The following is a 17,539-nucleotide window of genomic DNA, read 5'->3' as shown; positions in this document are numbered from 1 at the left end:
AGAGCCATGCCACCCCCTCTGCCTACCTTTCTACCCCTCCAATACAATGTGTAACCTTGGACATTCAGCTCCCTACTACAACCATCCTTCAGACACAATTCAGTGACGGCCACAACATAATACCTGACAATCTGTAATAGTGCAACAAGATCACCCACCTTGTTTCTTACACTCTGTGCATTGAGATATAACACTTAGAGTACTGTATTTGCTACCCTTTTTGATTCTGCATCCCTCATACACTGATACTCACCCTGCTGGCTGCGATTATGTCCTATCATCTGCCTGCTCTTCCTGACAGTTTGACTGCACACTATCCTTTTTTTAACTATCCACTCAATCCTGAGTCCGTTCATACCAGTTCCCACCCCCTTGCCAAATTAGTTTAAACCCTCCCCAATAGCTCTAACAAACCTGCCCGCGAGAATATTGGTTTCCCTTGGGTTCAGGTGCAACCTCTCACTTTTGAACATGTCATACCTCCCCATCCCTCCCAATGATCCAAGAACCTGAAGCCCAGCCCCCTGCACCAGCTTCTCAGCCACATATTAATCTTCCAAATCATCTTGTTTCTACCCTCATTTGCACATGGCATGGACAGCAATCCAGAAATAATTACCTGGGAATTCCTGCTTCTCAGCTTTCTGCCTGGCTCTCTAAATTCTCTCTTCAGGACCTCTTTGCTTTTCCTTCCTATGTCATTGGTACCGTTATGTACCAAGACATCTGGCTGCTCTCCCTCCCTCTCCAAAATGTTGTGGATGCAATCCAAGATGCCCCTGACCCTGGCACCTGGGAGTCAGTATACCATTTGGGTGTCCTGTTCATGTCCACAGAATCTCCTGTCTGTTGCACTGACTATTGAGTTCCCTATCACTACTGCTCCCCTCTTCTCCCTCTTTCCCTTCTGCACCACGGACCTACACTCAGTGCCAGTAACCTGGTCATCCCCACAACAGTATCCAAAGTGGTGTACTTATGATTGAGAGGAATGACCACAGGGGTGCTCTGCACTCACTGCCTATTCATATTTCCATTTCTCCTGACAGTCACTCAGTGATTTGCCTCCTGCAACTTCAAGGTGACTACTTCTCTGTAACTCTGATCATCTCTTCACTCTCCCGTACAAGCCGAAGGTCATTCAGCTGCTGCTCCAGATCCCTAACATAGTGGGCACATGAACAGAGACTTCAGCAAGTTCTAGAGATTTCTGCAGGTCTTTTGCTGTTACCCTTGGGTTCTTTTTCACCTCCTTCAGCACTGCACATTATGCTCTTGGTGTGATCTTTGCAGGATGCCTACTCCTAGGGAGAGAAGCAACAGTACTGAATTTCCTCCATTTGTTGACAATTTCTCTTACTGTAGACTGATGAACATTTGGGTCTTTAGAAATGTTTTTGTGCCTTTTCCAGCTTTCATGCATTTATAATCCTTCTTCTAAGGTCCTCTGAAAGTTATTTGATCGAGGCATGGTGAACATAAACAGATCTTTCTTGAGAAGAGCAGGCTCTGACAGTAATCTGACTTGGTGTGTCTTTTTTATAGGGCACACACGTCCGATTTCATCACATTGATTGGAACACCTGACTCCAAATAGCTTTTGTAGAAGGCATTGCCCCAGAGGTTCACATACTTTTTTCAACAAATACATGTAATATTGAATCATTTTTCTCAATAAATAAATGAACAAGTATAATGGTTTGTGTTATTTATTTAATTGGGTTATCTTTATCTAGTTTTAGGACTAACATGAACATCTGATCATATTTTAGGCCATATTTATGCAGAAATAGAGAAAATTCTACAGGGTTCACAAACTGTCTAGCACCACTGTATATGTTTATGTAAGACAGTATAATGTTACTAGCACAGTGATAATAAATAAAAGGTAGTATAAATGTGTGAAAGAGCAGCAAAAAAAGATGAAAAGTGACAGTGCAGGAAAAGAGTGTGTCAGTGAGTTGGGGTGCTTGGGGGGGTCATGGCAGGGCATTCAGGCAAAGTGTATATAAGTGCTGGGTGGCAGCATGGTGTTAAACGTCTAACAGCCTAGGGTAAGAAACTGTTACCCAGCCTGAGAGTTCTGGTTCTGGTTCTTATGCTGTGGTACCTTCTGCCTACCAGCAGGAGGTCAAAGAGATTGTGGGAAGGATGGGAGGGGTCTTAGACAATGCTGGAGGCACTGAGTGGTGGTTGGTCATATCTAACCAATCTCATAGAGTTTTTCAAAGAAGTCACCAAGAAAGTTGATGAAGGGAAGGCACTGGATGTTGTCTGCATGGACTTTAGCTAGGCCTTTGACAAAGTTTTTTATGGGAGGTTAGTCTAGTTCATTCCCTTGGCATTCAGGATGAGATATTAAATTGGAGTACATACTGGCTTCACAGGAGGAGCCAGAGACTGTAGATGGTTGCCTCTCTAACTGGAGGTCTGTGACTAGCGGTGTTCTCCAGAGATCAGTACTGGTTCGGTTGTTGTTTGCCATCTATATCAACAATTTCAATGATAATGTGGTAAATTAGATCAGTAAATTTATGGAATGCACCAAGATTAGGGATACACTGTCAACAAGGAAGACTACTAAAGGTTGCAGTGGGATCTGGACCAGATGGAAAAATGGCAGATTGGTAGATGTAGGTTATATTTCAACATTTAAGGGAAGTTTTCAGAATGGGAAGGGTATGGAGGGCTATGGTCAGGACAGAATAATAGGTCACCATGGACTGAATAGGCCAAAGGGCCTTTTTCTGTGCTGTATTGTTCTATTGCTCTAACAAATTTCACCCTGTCAAAGCCCTTTTACCCTACTATTCTTACAACTATCTGTAGTATCCCACAAACCTAATTACTGGGGACTATTGGGAGACCTATAATGCAGTACCGTCAATCTGATCATCCCCTGCTTGTTTTTAAATTCTACCCATACAGCCTCACATGATGATTCCCTAATATCCCCTTTAAGCACTGTTATTATGTCCTCTCTCATCAAAAAGGCAACTCCCCCTGCTCTTTTACCTGCACCTCACACCTGTAGCATTTGAATCCACAACATCGAATGCCAGTCCTGCTCTTCTCTCAGCCAAGCTTCTGTTATAGCTATAATACCCCAGTCCAGAGAGCCAATTTACACCCTGAGTTTGTCCATCTAACCTTTACATCTTTTGCATTGAAATAAGTGCAGTTTAAATCACCAGTCTTTTCTCTCTGTTTGCTGTGCTCCTGCCTGACTATTCTGTACATCAAGCTTGCTATTGCTGATTGCAGCATTGCCCCAATAACTGCTTAGGGTCCCACCCCCATCAATCTAGTTTAAATCCTCCCAAATAGTATTAGCAAATCTCCTTCCTATGATAATTAGTCCACTCCCTTTCAGGTGCAACTAATAAACCTTATTTCTACTAGTTTTAAAATAGTTATGGAAAAAGATAGGACTGAGATGACGGAATGAGAGAGCTGCTGTGGAGGGCGGTTAGTCGGTAAACGGAGGAATACTGTTCAGGCTTCGGAAGAAACGGTGGTTGGCTAAACAACTAGATTGTGCATGGACGGAGGATGGCAGGAGGAAGTGACGGTTCGGGAAGTGAGTTAGAGATGGAGGTTGGCGGGAAAGAGGAATGGAGTGGAAAGAGTGAGAAAAGAAAACAGAGGTATGAGATGTCAAACTCTGAGGAATCAGAGGATGATCAAAATAGGATAGCAAAACAATGGAAAGAAGATGAGATTAAAGAAATTATAAAACTGAGCGAAGATGGGGTGTCTTTCGGTGATTGGAACCCGAATCATGTGACAAAGGTAATCAACAAACTTATAGGTGAGGTCAAAAGAGCAAAGGTATTACGAAATGGATTGCTATTAGTGATTTGTCGGGACAGTGCTCAGCAAGGCAAAGTGATAAGATTAAATAAAATAGATGGCAAAAAGTACAATGCTCAATACCCAACAATAGAAAGTGGACTAGAGGAGTTATTTTGGGGATATCAATAAAAGTTACTATGGATGAGATTAAACAGAACATTGAGGCCAAACATTTGAAAGTTCATGCTGGATGTTGAGCAAGCTCAGGCCCTCAGGATATGTAGTGGTGCATTCAGAACATCACCTGTATCAGCTCTTCAAGTCGAAGTGGGGGAAATGCCATTAAGACTTAGAAGAATAAAGCTACTGGGTTACTGGGTTGACATCATGGGGCATAACTACTCACATCCAGCTAAAGCTACTATATATTAAAAGACTGCTGGGAACATAATAATTCAAATTATAATAGCTTTGGATGGATCAGTGATATAGCAGCACAAAAATAATGGTCTACACGAAATGGAATATAGCCATACAGTTCCATTACCTGATGTTCCTCCACAGCTCTTTACAATACATACAGTAGATATAAACATGCAACAACTTTTAAAAAAAAAGTCTAACTGTGGAATCGAACTGATAGTACAAGAATATATAGACCTGCATTTTTGAAACAAACTTGTACTATTTACGGATGGATCAAAAGACCCTAGCTCTGGCCATACAGGTATTGCAGTCTACATTCCTCATTGCAAAACTAGTATCAGGGAAAGAACATCACACCATTTATCAGTGTATACAACAGAATTAATGGCAATATTGAGTGCATTATCTTGGATAGAAGAAAATAATGTCAAAAAGGCTGTAACCTGTTCAGACGGTTTGTCTGCATTAAAGGCATCCGTTAGTCTTGCAAGACCATGGATCTGCGCCTGGAAAGTCTTCACTCTCCAGGGCACAGGCCTGGGCAAGGTTCTATGGAAGACTAGCAGTTGCCCATGCTGCAAGTCTCCCCTCTCCACGACACCAATGTTGTCCAAGGGAAGGGCATTAGGACCCATACAGCTTGGCACCGGTGTCATCGCAGAGCAATGTGTGATTAAGAGCCTTGCTCAAGGACACAACACATTGCCTTGGCTGGGGCTCGAACTCACGACCTTCTGGTCACTAGTCCAGTGCTTTTAACCACTTCACCACATGCCCACATGTCTGCATTAACCTCTATCAAATCAAGAATATCAGAAAGTAGACAGGATATTTATTGGTGATTCTATGCAAGTTATATACACTGACCAAAAATGGGGTTCAGGTAAGCTTTCTTTGGGCTCCTGCTCATTGTGGTGTGGAGGGTAATGAAAAAGTGGACAGTATAGCTAAACAATCACTCAAATCATCTATAATAGAGGTCCAGATCGTCTCTAAGCAAAGCGGAAGTCAAAAGCATTATAAAAACACGTATTGAGGAGACATGGCAGAAGCACTGGGATGAGAGTGAAACAGGGAGCCAACTGTACAAAATACAGAGGCAAGTCAGATACAAAAGAATATCAAGTGGACATAGAAAGACATCAGTCGTTGAAGAATTGGACACACAAGTCTTAATTACACATTACATAAAATAGGGAAACATCCAACTGGATTGTGTGAATACTGTAATCAGCCAGAAACAGTTGAACATGTATTGATAAAATGTAAGAAGTACCAAAGAGAAAGAGTGAAGATGTTAGGAGTGCTTAAGATAAACAAAAAAAACTGCTGTGGGTATAGAAGACACTTTAAGTGGGATTTCCAGAGAAATACAGACCTATATCATGAGGTATCTGAAAGACTCCGGTTTATTATATAGAAGTTAGGGAATGCAATTCTTTTCCCTCCTCCTGTTTATCAAACGATCCACACTCCAGTCTAGCAGGTGGCAGTAATGCACCTTAAAGATGCTTTGCCAACCGCCACAAAACAACATAAGAAGAAGAAGATAGGACAGAGATTTCAATGATATAAGAACTCAAATCCATTTTCCCTGCACCAGCTCTTTAGCCACACATCCACCTGGCCTATCTTTCTACTTGTGACTTCACTATCATGAGATCACTGCCCTTGAAGTCCAGCTTTTCATTCTCTTTCCAAACTTTCTATATTCACTCTGCAGGATCTCATCCTTCTTCCTAACTATGTCTTTCATACCATTGTGCACAATGATTTCTGGCTACTCACTCTCCCTCTTAAGAGTGTTCTGTAATCACCAGGAGACATGCTTGACACCTGGCACCATCTTGACATCTCATCTATAGCCACAGAAATACATATCCATGCCCCTAACTATCAGTTTTCCTATCACTATAGTCTATCTGACTTCACCCTTGCTTGCACAGATGGTTATGACATCACTACCCAGGCTGTTTACGCTGCTTTCTGAAAAGCCAACCCCCCCCCCACAGTATCCAGTTTCTCACTGATTCTTGAGACTTCAGCGAAAACATGTCGCACTAAGAAAAGTGCTAATTCCATTGAAAATGAATAACATTTTCTTATTTAAAATAATCAGGGTTGATCATCTGAGGGTCTTTTGCACAAATGCAACATTTTTTCATATGTTTGTTTTTAATTTTATAAATTATATGATTATATGATAGCCCAGTACCCACAAAATCAGTTGTCCTTAGACAAGAGATTATCATTTCAATTTGATAAAAAAGTGTGAAAAAAATAATTTAAAATGTATACTATATATGCCAGATGAAAGAGTAGAGTGAAAAACCTCTTTAAAACTAAAAGCAGTGAATTTTCAACAATATTTACTCTTATTTTGTGGTTGTTCAAAATGTGTCCCAAGTTTTTGTCAACACCATCAGATATTTATAAAAAAGCAATAAAATCAGGCAACCACATATTCAACTATATTCCTAAGGACCCCCTTTCTACCTTCCACATCTGCTAATACAACAAGGTCAAACAAGCTCCTGTAAGTTTGCTATTTTTTCAATAATTTTTACATATTTATTGATGTTGCTACTGTCACAACCATAACGTGTCAACGCTGTCTCTTTTGTATAGAAATAATTATTTTAAATTATGACATAAATTTATGCATTTTAAGTAGAGGCCAGAGGCAGCTGGCAACAGAGGGAAAACAAGATGACTCATGCATGTCATGTAAAAAAAAAATATTTTCGTCACCACCATCAGACATCAACACCATCAGGTTTTCTGTCTGATGGTGGTGACACACAGTTTGACGATGTTGACAAAAACATCCAAATCATCCTCAATGGAGGCTTGAATATAACTTATGATCACAATAAATAGTAATATCGTATGTGTAACTAGGGGGGCCGTGCACAATCCGGATTTGATGGAGACAGCCTTGACAGTACAGAGGAACACCTGCAGTAACTTCTGAAATGCCCGCTTCGCTGCCATTGCTACTGTGCAATCGAGAATCTCAGGAGGGGATGGCCCCAAATCCTCGGCTTTGCCTATTGCTTGTTGCCGGGGCCGGGGTCGGAACGCTCAGCGGAGATGGTGCTCGGTGCTCGATGTCAGAGAGGTGGTCGGAGGCTTGGAGTTTTCGGACGGACTTGGAGTCGGACTGTGGTCAGATGCTTCCAGGATGCTGCATCGGCAAGTTGGTGGTGCTGGAGGTTTACCATCTGCGTGAGATGATGGGACTTTTGAGAGACTTTGAGACTTTACCATGCCATGGTCTGTTCTTATCAAATTACTGTATTGCTTTGCACTGTTGTAACTATATGTTATAATTATGTGCTTTTTGTTAGTTTTTAAGTTGGTTTGTCATGTGTTTTTGTGATATCATTCTGGAAAAACATTGTATCATTTCTTAATGCATGCATTACTAAATGACAATAAAAGAGGACTGCGTGTCCTCATAATCTAATCTAATAATATGGCTTGTAATGTTTCGTTAACCTCTTTATTTATTATATAATTTCCCCTTTATTTCTTCCACACACAGGCCTACAATATTTCCTTACTATATGTACCCCAATGACTAAAACCATAAATGAATTTAGTTGCACCATTTCATAATCATTTTATAAAATTTCACCAAATTAAACATAATTAAATTCATAGTCATTTTGCACAATTTCATAGTAATTCCATTAAATTCTGACCTTCCTTTTATGTATTTTAGGAAGTTATGGCTAGGCAGCAGCTGTCAGTGGAGGAACGAAGGAGAAGAAACAGGGAATACGAAAAAAAAGCAGAGAGAGAAAATATATAGAGAGCCAGAGTTAAAGGAGGAATACCTGAGAAAGGAAAAGCAAAGATGGAAGAAGAGAGTAGAGGATGGAAAGATAAAAGCTATCAGCGATTTGAATGAAAGGGAAAAGAGGAGTAAGAGAAAGGCGTGGAAACGTAGACATCAAGAGTCAAGAGAGCGTAAGAGAAAGGGGAAGGGAAAGAAAGAAAACAAGAGCAAGATACTTGAGAGAAATGAAAGCTTTGAAAAATAAACTTCAAGAGATAATAAAAGATAGGAACAAACTGAAAAAGCATTGGTGACAAGAGCAAACTAGAAATAAAAAAACACAAGAATCACCAAGAAAAAAAACAGAGCAGATGCTACAGGGAAGCAAAATCTTCCATGAGATGGTTGGGAGAAGCCTTTGCAGTACTCAGCTCTATCATATTGCTGAAGGTGACATGCAGAAATATGATGCATTCCTTTCTCAACCACTAAAACCTTGTACCAGCAACGAGGAAAATCCATCAGGTCATACCTTACGGAAGCAGCATCCATTGCAGATCACAGTCATGCTTCTGCAGTGAGCCACAGATGTGCCAGTGTTTCAGCCCAACAACATTTCAGTTGACTGAAAATACATATGCCAGGGTACAGGCTGAGGAGAATGATGGCAATACCAGAATTGGAAAGAACAGAGGGCCTTTGGCAATGCTGATGGAGGAAATGGAGCAGGAACCCCAGAGTGGTCCTGACGGGACTACGACAGATATATCTGCTGGTGTCATTAATTGTGGAGATTGGCTTGCAGTCATTTATGCCCAAAATTGGTGGTTAGCAAAGACTGTCACTGTGGATGCTCACCATCAAGATGTTCAAGTGGAGTTTTTCCACCCTCATGGGCCCAACATGTGCTTCCATCGAAAACCAGGGTGGAAAGGATATGTACTTCGTACCAGTTGAAGATATTCTGGTCAAACTAATGGAGCCATCATCACCGAGTCGTGCAAGGAGAACGAGAGAGATCTACCACCTGTCTGCTGAAGTCATGGATTTCATAGAGGAGGAGCATATTAATCGTCTACTTCCTAATAAAGCTGACTGAACGTTTTCGAAGATTTTCAACCCCAGAAATGGATGGAATTTTTTTTAGCTCCTGGTGTGTTTTCTGATGTTTATGCTTAAACATTGCAGTTGTACTATAGCTTTTACTTTGCTGTTTACTGTTGTTGTTAGTATTTACAGAAGGATAAAATGTATATGACAAATTGTAATTTGTTGTACCAAATTGTTAAATAAAGTTGCTAAGCAAGGAAGCATTGACTTGAGTGATGAAAAGGTTGGAACTGTTTGTTGTAATTAGGCCACTGCCACCACTGTCAGGTCTCAGTCAACACGGTCCGATGGAACTTTCTTTGTTTTAAATTAATATGCTTACAATCTGTTCCTCCAAAACAGTTGATTTATTAAAGTAATTGTCTCTTTAAAATTAAAAGTGTGTTTTTATGTCCAAAATTGTTATTTTGTATATTTAATGCTAATGATAAAAGTTGCATGATGTAAGAATTTTTAAAGGAGTACACGTGAAATAGTATAAAAAAGTGAACAAAAGTGAATATTCAACATTTAACAGTACCTGTATATATGTGTACCTATGGTGTAGACACAATGATTTAAAAGCTCTAAATCCATGTAAGGAAATAAATAGGAATAATCAGCTTTTTATTGTGTCTGACTGTGTTGACAAAAACTAATGACAGGAAAAACACATGTTTTATGAAAAAATTACAAAATCAGGAGGTTGCACTGAAATATTGCTTGATTGCTGAGACCTTGTTCTACAAATATGTAAGTTTAGATTTCTTAACATTTAAATTTTTTTCTTTTCAAAATTAAAACCTGTTTTATCCAAATTCTCAAGAATCAGTGTTCTGAGGAGAATAGCCACAGGGGACCCTGCACTGCCTGCCTACACTTTCCTGGTGATCACTCAGTTATCACAACCTGCGCCTTTGGTGTGAAAACCTCACTAAAACGTTAACTCTGAAGCTCTCAACAAACCAGATGATCTCAAGTGCATCCACATCCAGTCCTTAACTCTGGGAGGTACAACACTTCCCAAGAGTGTAGTCATTAGGAACAATGGAAGTTTCCCTGATCTCCCACATCCTGCGGAAGGAGCATACCATTGCCCTAACTGGCATCCTGCCTGCACCAAGTGTAAACAAGCCTTTTACTTTGGAAATGAGCAAGTAAACAGCTCAAAGTGCTTGATCAGAAAAATGATCATTGAACCAAAGAACATGACGTTAATATGGATGGATTTAAAAAAAATCAAGAAATGCTGTTTTCTGTACCCTTGGTATCACCTGGAATGATGTCCGTTCTCCAAAAAAAAATCATGTTCTTTGTATCTACTGTATAAATTGCTTGTTGAACTGAACTAGAAATGTACATCTCCTGTTCACTTTCCTACTTTTTAACTATTGGGGTCCTATGTATGTCAAGCGATGTAATTTGCAATTGCAAGTGGTATTCTTTTTAAAACAGTCATTTCAACCAACTTATTATGAGCATCTTAAGCCATAATTGGAACACCAAGAAAAATAAAATTTCTATTTTATGTTGTCATTATACCAACACAGAATAAAGAGGTGACATAGAAACGTGCATAGGTTATTAACTTCCCTGAGCTTAATCTGCCATTTTGTTAGCTGCTCTGAACCTCAAGTCAATTTATCTAAACCTTCCTAATCAAAAGCCATCAACCTCAACATAGAAAATCCCTACTGCCCAAACATCCAAAGGAAGTGAACATCTGAATACATGCTACAAGGTACTCCATAAATGGAAACTTCTGCATTGTAAGCCTATAGAGGTGGGGTGTGGAGGTTTTGCTGGCTGATCACTCTGCAGAACCTACTCTCTCCTTGGCATCATGGATCTGCAAAGAGAACAGCCATCAGGATTGTCACAGAGGCTGCTGAGCGTGCCTCCAGACGGCTATGGATCAAGAAGTGTGACCCGTGGACCAATACTACTGAGACTCAAGCTGGGGCCTGGTTAACCCTGGCTGTGTTGCCTGGGTGAGGATGTCTGATGTTGAACGACCCGAAACGCCCAACGACCACAGGTTACATCACTGATGATGTGTCCCAGCGCATCCTAGGATGTACCTCAGCATTATCTCAGTAATCATGTTAGTTCTTGATCATTAAACAAACCTTGCTCCAGAGGGAACTTGTCTGTGTAATTACTTTCCACGATTGACACACTTGCGCACATCTTGCAAGCTCCATAATACCAAGGTAACTAAACATCTAAGAGGGAAGAAATAATATTTAGAAAATAGTTAACTTCAGGACAATTTACTATTAATTGCACTTGACATATTTTCATATTTTCTATAACTTAATTCAATATCGCTTAACCTTATTTCTGACTTGATTACAGCTCTCAAGTTGCGAATCTCTTTAAAAAGTAACATTTGTAATAAGAGTTAACAATATTTAGCTAAACCAAATATTAATGCAGGGGATTCAATGCTATTATCGACTTCTCAGGTCTTTGCTACTGCAACACTAAAACAGCACGTTTGAACTTCCTAGCAAGTAGCTTCAACATATATTTGGGTTTTGCTGTTTATTTGGAACAAACGTGTTTCAAAACCCAACTTTTGAATTAAATGTCTTGGAACTTGCTAACTGGTGAATCAGAAAGCAGCTATGTTGTTTCTATGATCAGAGACGGGAGAAGCAGCCTTTCTATTCATAAATGCTGCTCATTGATATTTTTTACTCTGATGGCAATCTATATGCAGTCAATAGCATCCTGGTCATGAAGGAAGCCATCCACAACTCTTAATGTCTCTACTAGTTAAAACTAACTTGTTTGTTCTCTCTTTTCCAGTTCCCGGGTCTCTAACTTGAAAAGTTATTTGTTACCTTTTCCACAAATGCTTCCTGATTGCCAGAGTTTCCTGAGTTTCTATTTTATATACATGATTGCTGAAATGGAGTTCTTACTCCTGTCATTCATGCTCAACTTGCTGCAATATAGGTCATAATTTTGCCTTTATGGCTCTATATTCCAGTGTTTAAAGATGCTTTTGAATACAATTTTCCAATGTTGAAAAGACTTCCCATAATCAAATGAGAAATTGGCTGTTCCATTTTAAGAACCATACCCCATAAGGCCACAAAGATTTTTGAACACCATAGACAGAACAAGCCTAACAGATTCTGGTGTTGTTAAGTTCCAAGATTCAGATGTCTCTTTCCTTTGAGATAAAACTGGATTAGGCTCGTATTTATAGTAAGGTACGGTGTAATTTATGAGTTCGTATTTAAAAACAAGATTTAGGTGAATGATGTTTGCCACTTGATTATGCCTGTGTAAGTAATCAGATTTAGTTAAACTGCTGTAGGATCCTGTAATGTGTTGGATTGTTTCTGGTTTCCCTTGGCTTTTATTGCATTTATCATCTTGAATTTGTTGGTATTTTGATAATTTTTTTTGTGTTAACCACTTGGTCCTATATTGCCACAAGGAACACCTCAGTTTCTGGGAAGAGGTCTCCCGCTCAGAGCCAGACATTTGATGCTTCATTGTCAACATCTAGTCTGCTCAGATCATGGGGTTGCCTTCCATGGAGGATCATGCTCACCCATCGGTTAACTTTTTCTGCTATAGTGATAATTGCTTCATTTTTCTGGGCTGTGCTTTCATTTCAGCTTAGTGGTGTATACTTCTTATCAGAATTTCATATGCTCACTTGGTATGCTGTATTGTGTTTTCATTCATGAAAATATATCCTTAGAAGTTTTATCAGACTTGTGTAAATCTTTTATGTCTGTTATTCTTCCTCCTTCTGTCCCAGGTAATATTAATCTGAGTGCGTTGAAGTGTACATTGTGTTTTCTAAAATTTGTCATTTCAGTTTTCACTTTACTTTTCCAGTTTGGTTTTGGACCAAGATATTAAGCCAAAATAATATGTTGACATGGGTATAGCAAAAGTGCTCATTGCCTTTGTTATATTTTTACTATTGAGCTCTGTTTTGGCAGGTAATCTTGAGCCTTGAAGTAAACTCTATCAAAAGCTTTCAACTTCCGGTGAGGCAAGATGGCAGCACAGCACTGAGCGCTGACATACAACCCTTCTTTTTCAAGTTCTTCAGGGCTTATAGACGGTCTTAATACAAGGTTGAGTTGGAGAAAGATCTAACTAAAGACATGGCTTCAAAAAAAGATCCAAATTCAACCAGGAAACAAGATACCAGCAGACGACACCCAGCTAGCGATTCATCCGAAGAAATAGCTATGCTAATTAAGCAAATAATGGCAATGGGAGATGGAATCGCTGCAAGAAACGGTAGCCCACATGCTAAAGGAGTCACTGGAAAACGCTCTTGACCCCATACAGAAGCATATAGCATTCTCCGACGTTAAAGGAGCAAGCGGGCATTCATGCTAAAAAATTTAACACGGTCTTCAATAAAATAGACAACATTCAGGTTTGCTTACGCAAGAATGAGAAAGTTACTAACTCCTGTCTCGCGGAGGTGTCTAAGATATGGAAGAAGTTAAACAACTTGGAGGACAGATCCAGGAGAAACAATGTGCAGCTGGTCAACTTACCAACAGGCGCTGAGGGCGGCAATCCAAGAGGTTACCTCCAGAAGATGCTGCCTAATTGGATTCCAGCACTCAAGAATTCCCACAGCACTCCACTGGAGATCGATAGAGCACATAGGATCTTTTCCAACAACACCTCAAGACCGCGGACCATGATTTTTAAGCTTCTACGGTACACCAACCGGCAGGCTATCCTGGAGGGTGCGAGGAAAGCCAAACCTACTCTTCCTGATGGTACTCAGCTGCAGTTCTTTGCCGACTACAGCCCCGGCACAAGGCAGGAACAGAAGGGATACACGGAGATCCGTGCTAAACTTCAACAGAAGGGGATCAACTCGTTCCTCGTATAACCAGCGATCTTGAAAGTGAATATCAAGGGCATGAAGATGTCATTTAACTCGGCAGAGGAAGCGAAAGAAGCTCTGAAATCATCGGTGCTGGGAGATATGGAAGAAGACCCTGGGCAAAGTCCACACGCCCCTCGGGAGGAGATGGAACAGCATTAAAGCTCGGACTAGCCTGTATGCGCAATCTAACAAGCACGGGCAAATTAACATTTTAGGTGTGAAGTTTTCTGGTTATTCTTTTATCGGAAAGTCATTCACTGCACCTTTGTATTTAGTTAATTAAGGGGCCAATTTGTTTCTGACTATTGCAGGTCAGAATTTTAAGGTAATATTCAATATACCCAAATGTAATACTTCATCAAGAATGAAGCTGAAAAACAGCAGGTTGTTCTGACTAACTTTAGAATGTTACGTCTCCAGTAGACTTGTTTACATTTCTGGGCACCAGATAAGACGTCATTGGTGCTATCGCTAAGTGACGGTCTATTGAAGCGACAGTTTCTTGCAAGAAGCTGATGGGATGTTGATTATATGTTACTATATACTATATTTGAGACGGAAACGTTTTTTACTTATATGGGTTAACGGGTTTGTCCAGGTTTCTTTTTTCTTGTCTCTTTGATATAATTGTCTATGAGAACTGCTTTGCCTTTCTAATTTGTTGGTACTGGAAGGGGGGCGGTTGATGTCAGTGTTCAGTGTCTGACATTGCTAAGTGACACTCACAGATGTTACAAAGAGTTGAATGGGAGGGATGATGGGAGAGTGGGAAGGGGGTAACTCAGGGCTCCACCACCAATTTACAACAACAGATAAATTAGAAAATCTTACTATTGTATAATTTAATGTTAGAGGATTAAACTCTCCCTACAAGCGTTCAAAGGTTTTAGATTTCTTACGCAGAAAGAAAATAGATATTGCGCTGTTACAGGAAACACATCTTAAACCTAATGGCATTCCCAGGGTTCAAAACCATTTTTATAAACCCATTGTGGCATCAGCTGATGGTACTCGCACGAAAGGAGTTATGATAGTAATGAGACGTAATATTAATGTTTCAATTGAAAGGACGGGCGCCGAAAATAAAGGACGTCTAGCTTTTTGCTGCATGTCCATTCAGGGTAAAAAAGTTGCATTCATTAGCCTATATGCCCCAACTATATTCGAGGTTGAATTTTTTCCCTCAATTACCTCACAATTACTGAAGTTAAGTGACTACCAACTTTATGTTGGTTCAGACATGAATGCTTTAGTAAACATTAATCTCGATAAATCTTCCTCAACTATATCAAGCTCTCAAGAATCTGCTTCCAAAGCACTTAACCTTTTTCTAACGGATTTAAATTTAACGGACGCGTGGAGGGTGCACAATCCACCTGCTAAAGACTATACCTTCTTCTCCACAAGACATAAAACTTTCTCTCGGATAGATTACATTCTTATATCCCCCAGTCAGCTGCCTTTAGTACACTCAATAGAATTTTTGCCCAGACATCTATCTGATCACAACTCAGTCATATCTACTTTTAATTATGGCAAAATTAAAAATAAGGCTACTAGGTGGAGGTTTAACTCCACCTTTCTAAAAAACGACGAATTTCTATCACAACTGAGAACAAAACTGACAGAAGTTATAAATTTAAATAAAAATAGTGTCTCAGATGTGACAGTGATTTGGGCCTCCATCAAGGCTTTCTTATGAAATAATGCCATATGGTTCAGTTCTCACCTACATAAAAGCCAGCTTCAAAAGATTTCCACCTTAGAAGAAGAATGTAAGGTTTTGGAAAATTATCTCAAAGGGAGATACACCATAACAAAAGAAAACGAGCTCAAAACAAAACAAGCAGAATTAAATGATTTATTAAGAAGCAGGGCAGAATATATGAACCATATAACCAAACATAAGTATTACGCAGAAGGCAGCAGACTGAGCCATCTTTTAGCTCTAACGCTCAAACAACAGGAAACTAAAAGGTCTATACCAGCGGTTAGATGTGTTAAACGTGGAGTAGTATATTCAACAGAGGAAATAAATGAGATATTCAAGAATTACTTTAAAGAATTGTATACAAGTGGCTCAGCTCCTTCTAAGAATGACTTCACAGATATTTTTAGTGGATTAGACCTCCCTACGTTGTCATTAGAGGACACCAAAACTCTATACTCTCCTATTACACTGGATGAGCTACTCAAAGCAGTTAAAGCTACAAATAAGGGCTCTACACCAGGCATAGATGGCATACCTGTGGAACTTTACCTAGCGCTTTGGGATATTCTTGGACCAGTATGGTTAGAAACATTAAATTATGCTTTTGGAAATGGTGCTTTCCATAGAGATCTAAACACAGCCCTGATCACAGTTATACCTAAGCCCGGTAAGGACCCCTTGGAGTGTGCCAATTACCGTCCAATCTCCTTAATGAATGCCAACCTCAAGATATTTTCCAAAGTCTTAGCCAGTAGACTTGAGATAGTAGTTGGGAAAATAATTAGCCCAGATCAAATGGGCTTTATCAAAGGCGTCTCGCATCTGATAATATTCGCCGGCTCTTACACATACTGAGTGCAATACATAAAATCCCGCCCGCCTGTGGCCTGCTATTTCTAGATGCTGAAAAAGCGTTCGATCGCCTTGAATGGCCATATCTTTGGAGAGTTCTAAAAGAATTTAAGTTTGGGGATAAATTTATCAATATGATTCAAACACTGTATGCTAATCCTTCAGCCCGAGTATGTGTAGGAGGAGGTTTCTCAGAGTTTTTTGACATAGGACGGGGCACACGACAAGGGGACCCTTTGTCTCCTTTAATTTTTACTATATCTATTGAACCGCTCGCACATTTAATTAGAAACTCTCCTCAGATCTCCCCTATTACAATAGGTACAACATCGCATTCAATATCACTTTACATGGATGACACACTAGTTTATATGGCAAATGTTCAACAAACTCTCCCCTATGTTTTAAAAACACTGGAGCAATTTGGATTTCTTTCAGGATACAAAGTTAATTTGTTAAAATCAGCACTGATGCTGATTAATACGGATAAAAGTAAGGTGTCTCTTCCTCCCCAGATTAAAGTTACAAATGAAGTCCTCTACTTGGGTATTAAAATTAATACTTCCCTATCATCTGTGGCTAAAACAAATTACTCTTTAATTCAGAAAAAAAAATAGAAGATATTAATAGATAGAGACATCTGCCAGCATCAGTCCCGGCCTGTATATCGGTCATTAAAATGAACATCTTACCCCGCATTAATTTGATCAGCTCAATGATCCCACTTGCACCTCCAGCAGGATATTGGCAAAAACTGGACTCCTGACTATGATACTATGTTTGGAATGGTAAAAGACCCAATATAAAATGGTCAGCTCTACAATTCAAAAAGTCGAATGGGGGATTGGCATATCCAAATTTTAAATTGTATCACTGAGCATTTGTATTAAAAAGTCTTAGCTATTGGATGGAGGAGGATAAGGTTTCGTCCTGGAAAAATATAGAACAAGAGCTATTAGCACCAATAAGATTGAAGGACTTTCTCCTTATAGGT

The 17,539-nt window shown here is 39.7% G+C and overlaps 1 protein-coding gene across 1 annotated transcript in view; it reads right to left on the bottom strand.

Moving 5' to 3' along the window:
* fbxl13 (F-box and leucine-rich repeat protein 13) overlaps positions 1 to 17,539 on the bottom strand; it is a 165,365-nt gene that overhangs the window by 112,067 nt on the left and 35,759 nt on the right. The window contains 1 exon segment of the mRNA XM_072241187.1: positions 11,224 to 11,319. Coding sequence (XP_072097288.1) covers positions 11,224 to 11,319 — 96 coding nt within the window.

The sequence above is a fragment of the Mobula birostris genome, chromosome 23, assembly GCF_030028105.1.
Source record: "Mobula birostris isolate sMobBir1 chromosome 23, sMobBir1.hap1, whole genome shotgun sequence".
In the NCBI taxonomy this organism is placed as follows: Eukaryota; Metazoa; Chordata; class Chondrichthyes; order Myliobatiformes; family Myliobatidae; genus Mobula; species Mobula birostris.
This window is presented reverse-complemented; position numbering and strand designations above follow the sequence as displayed.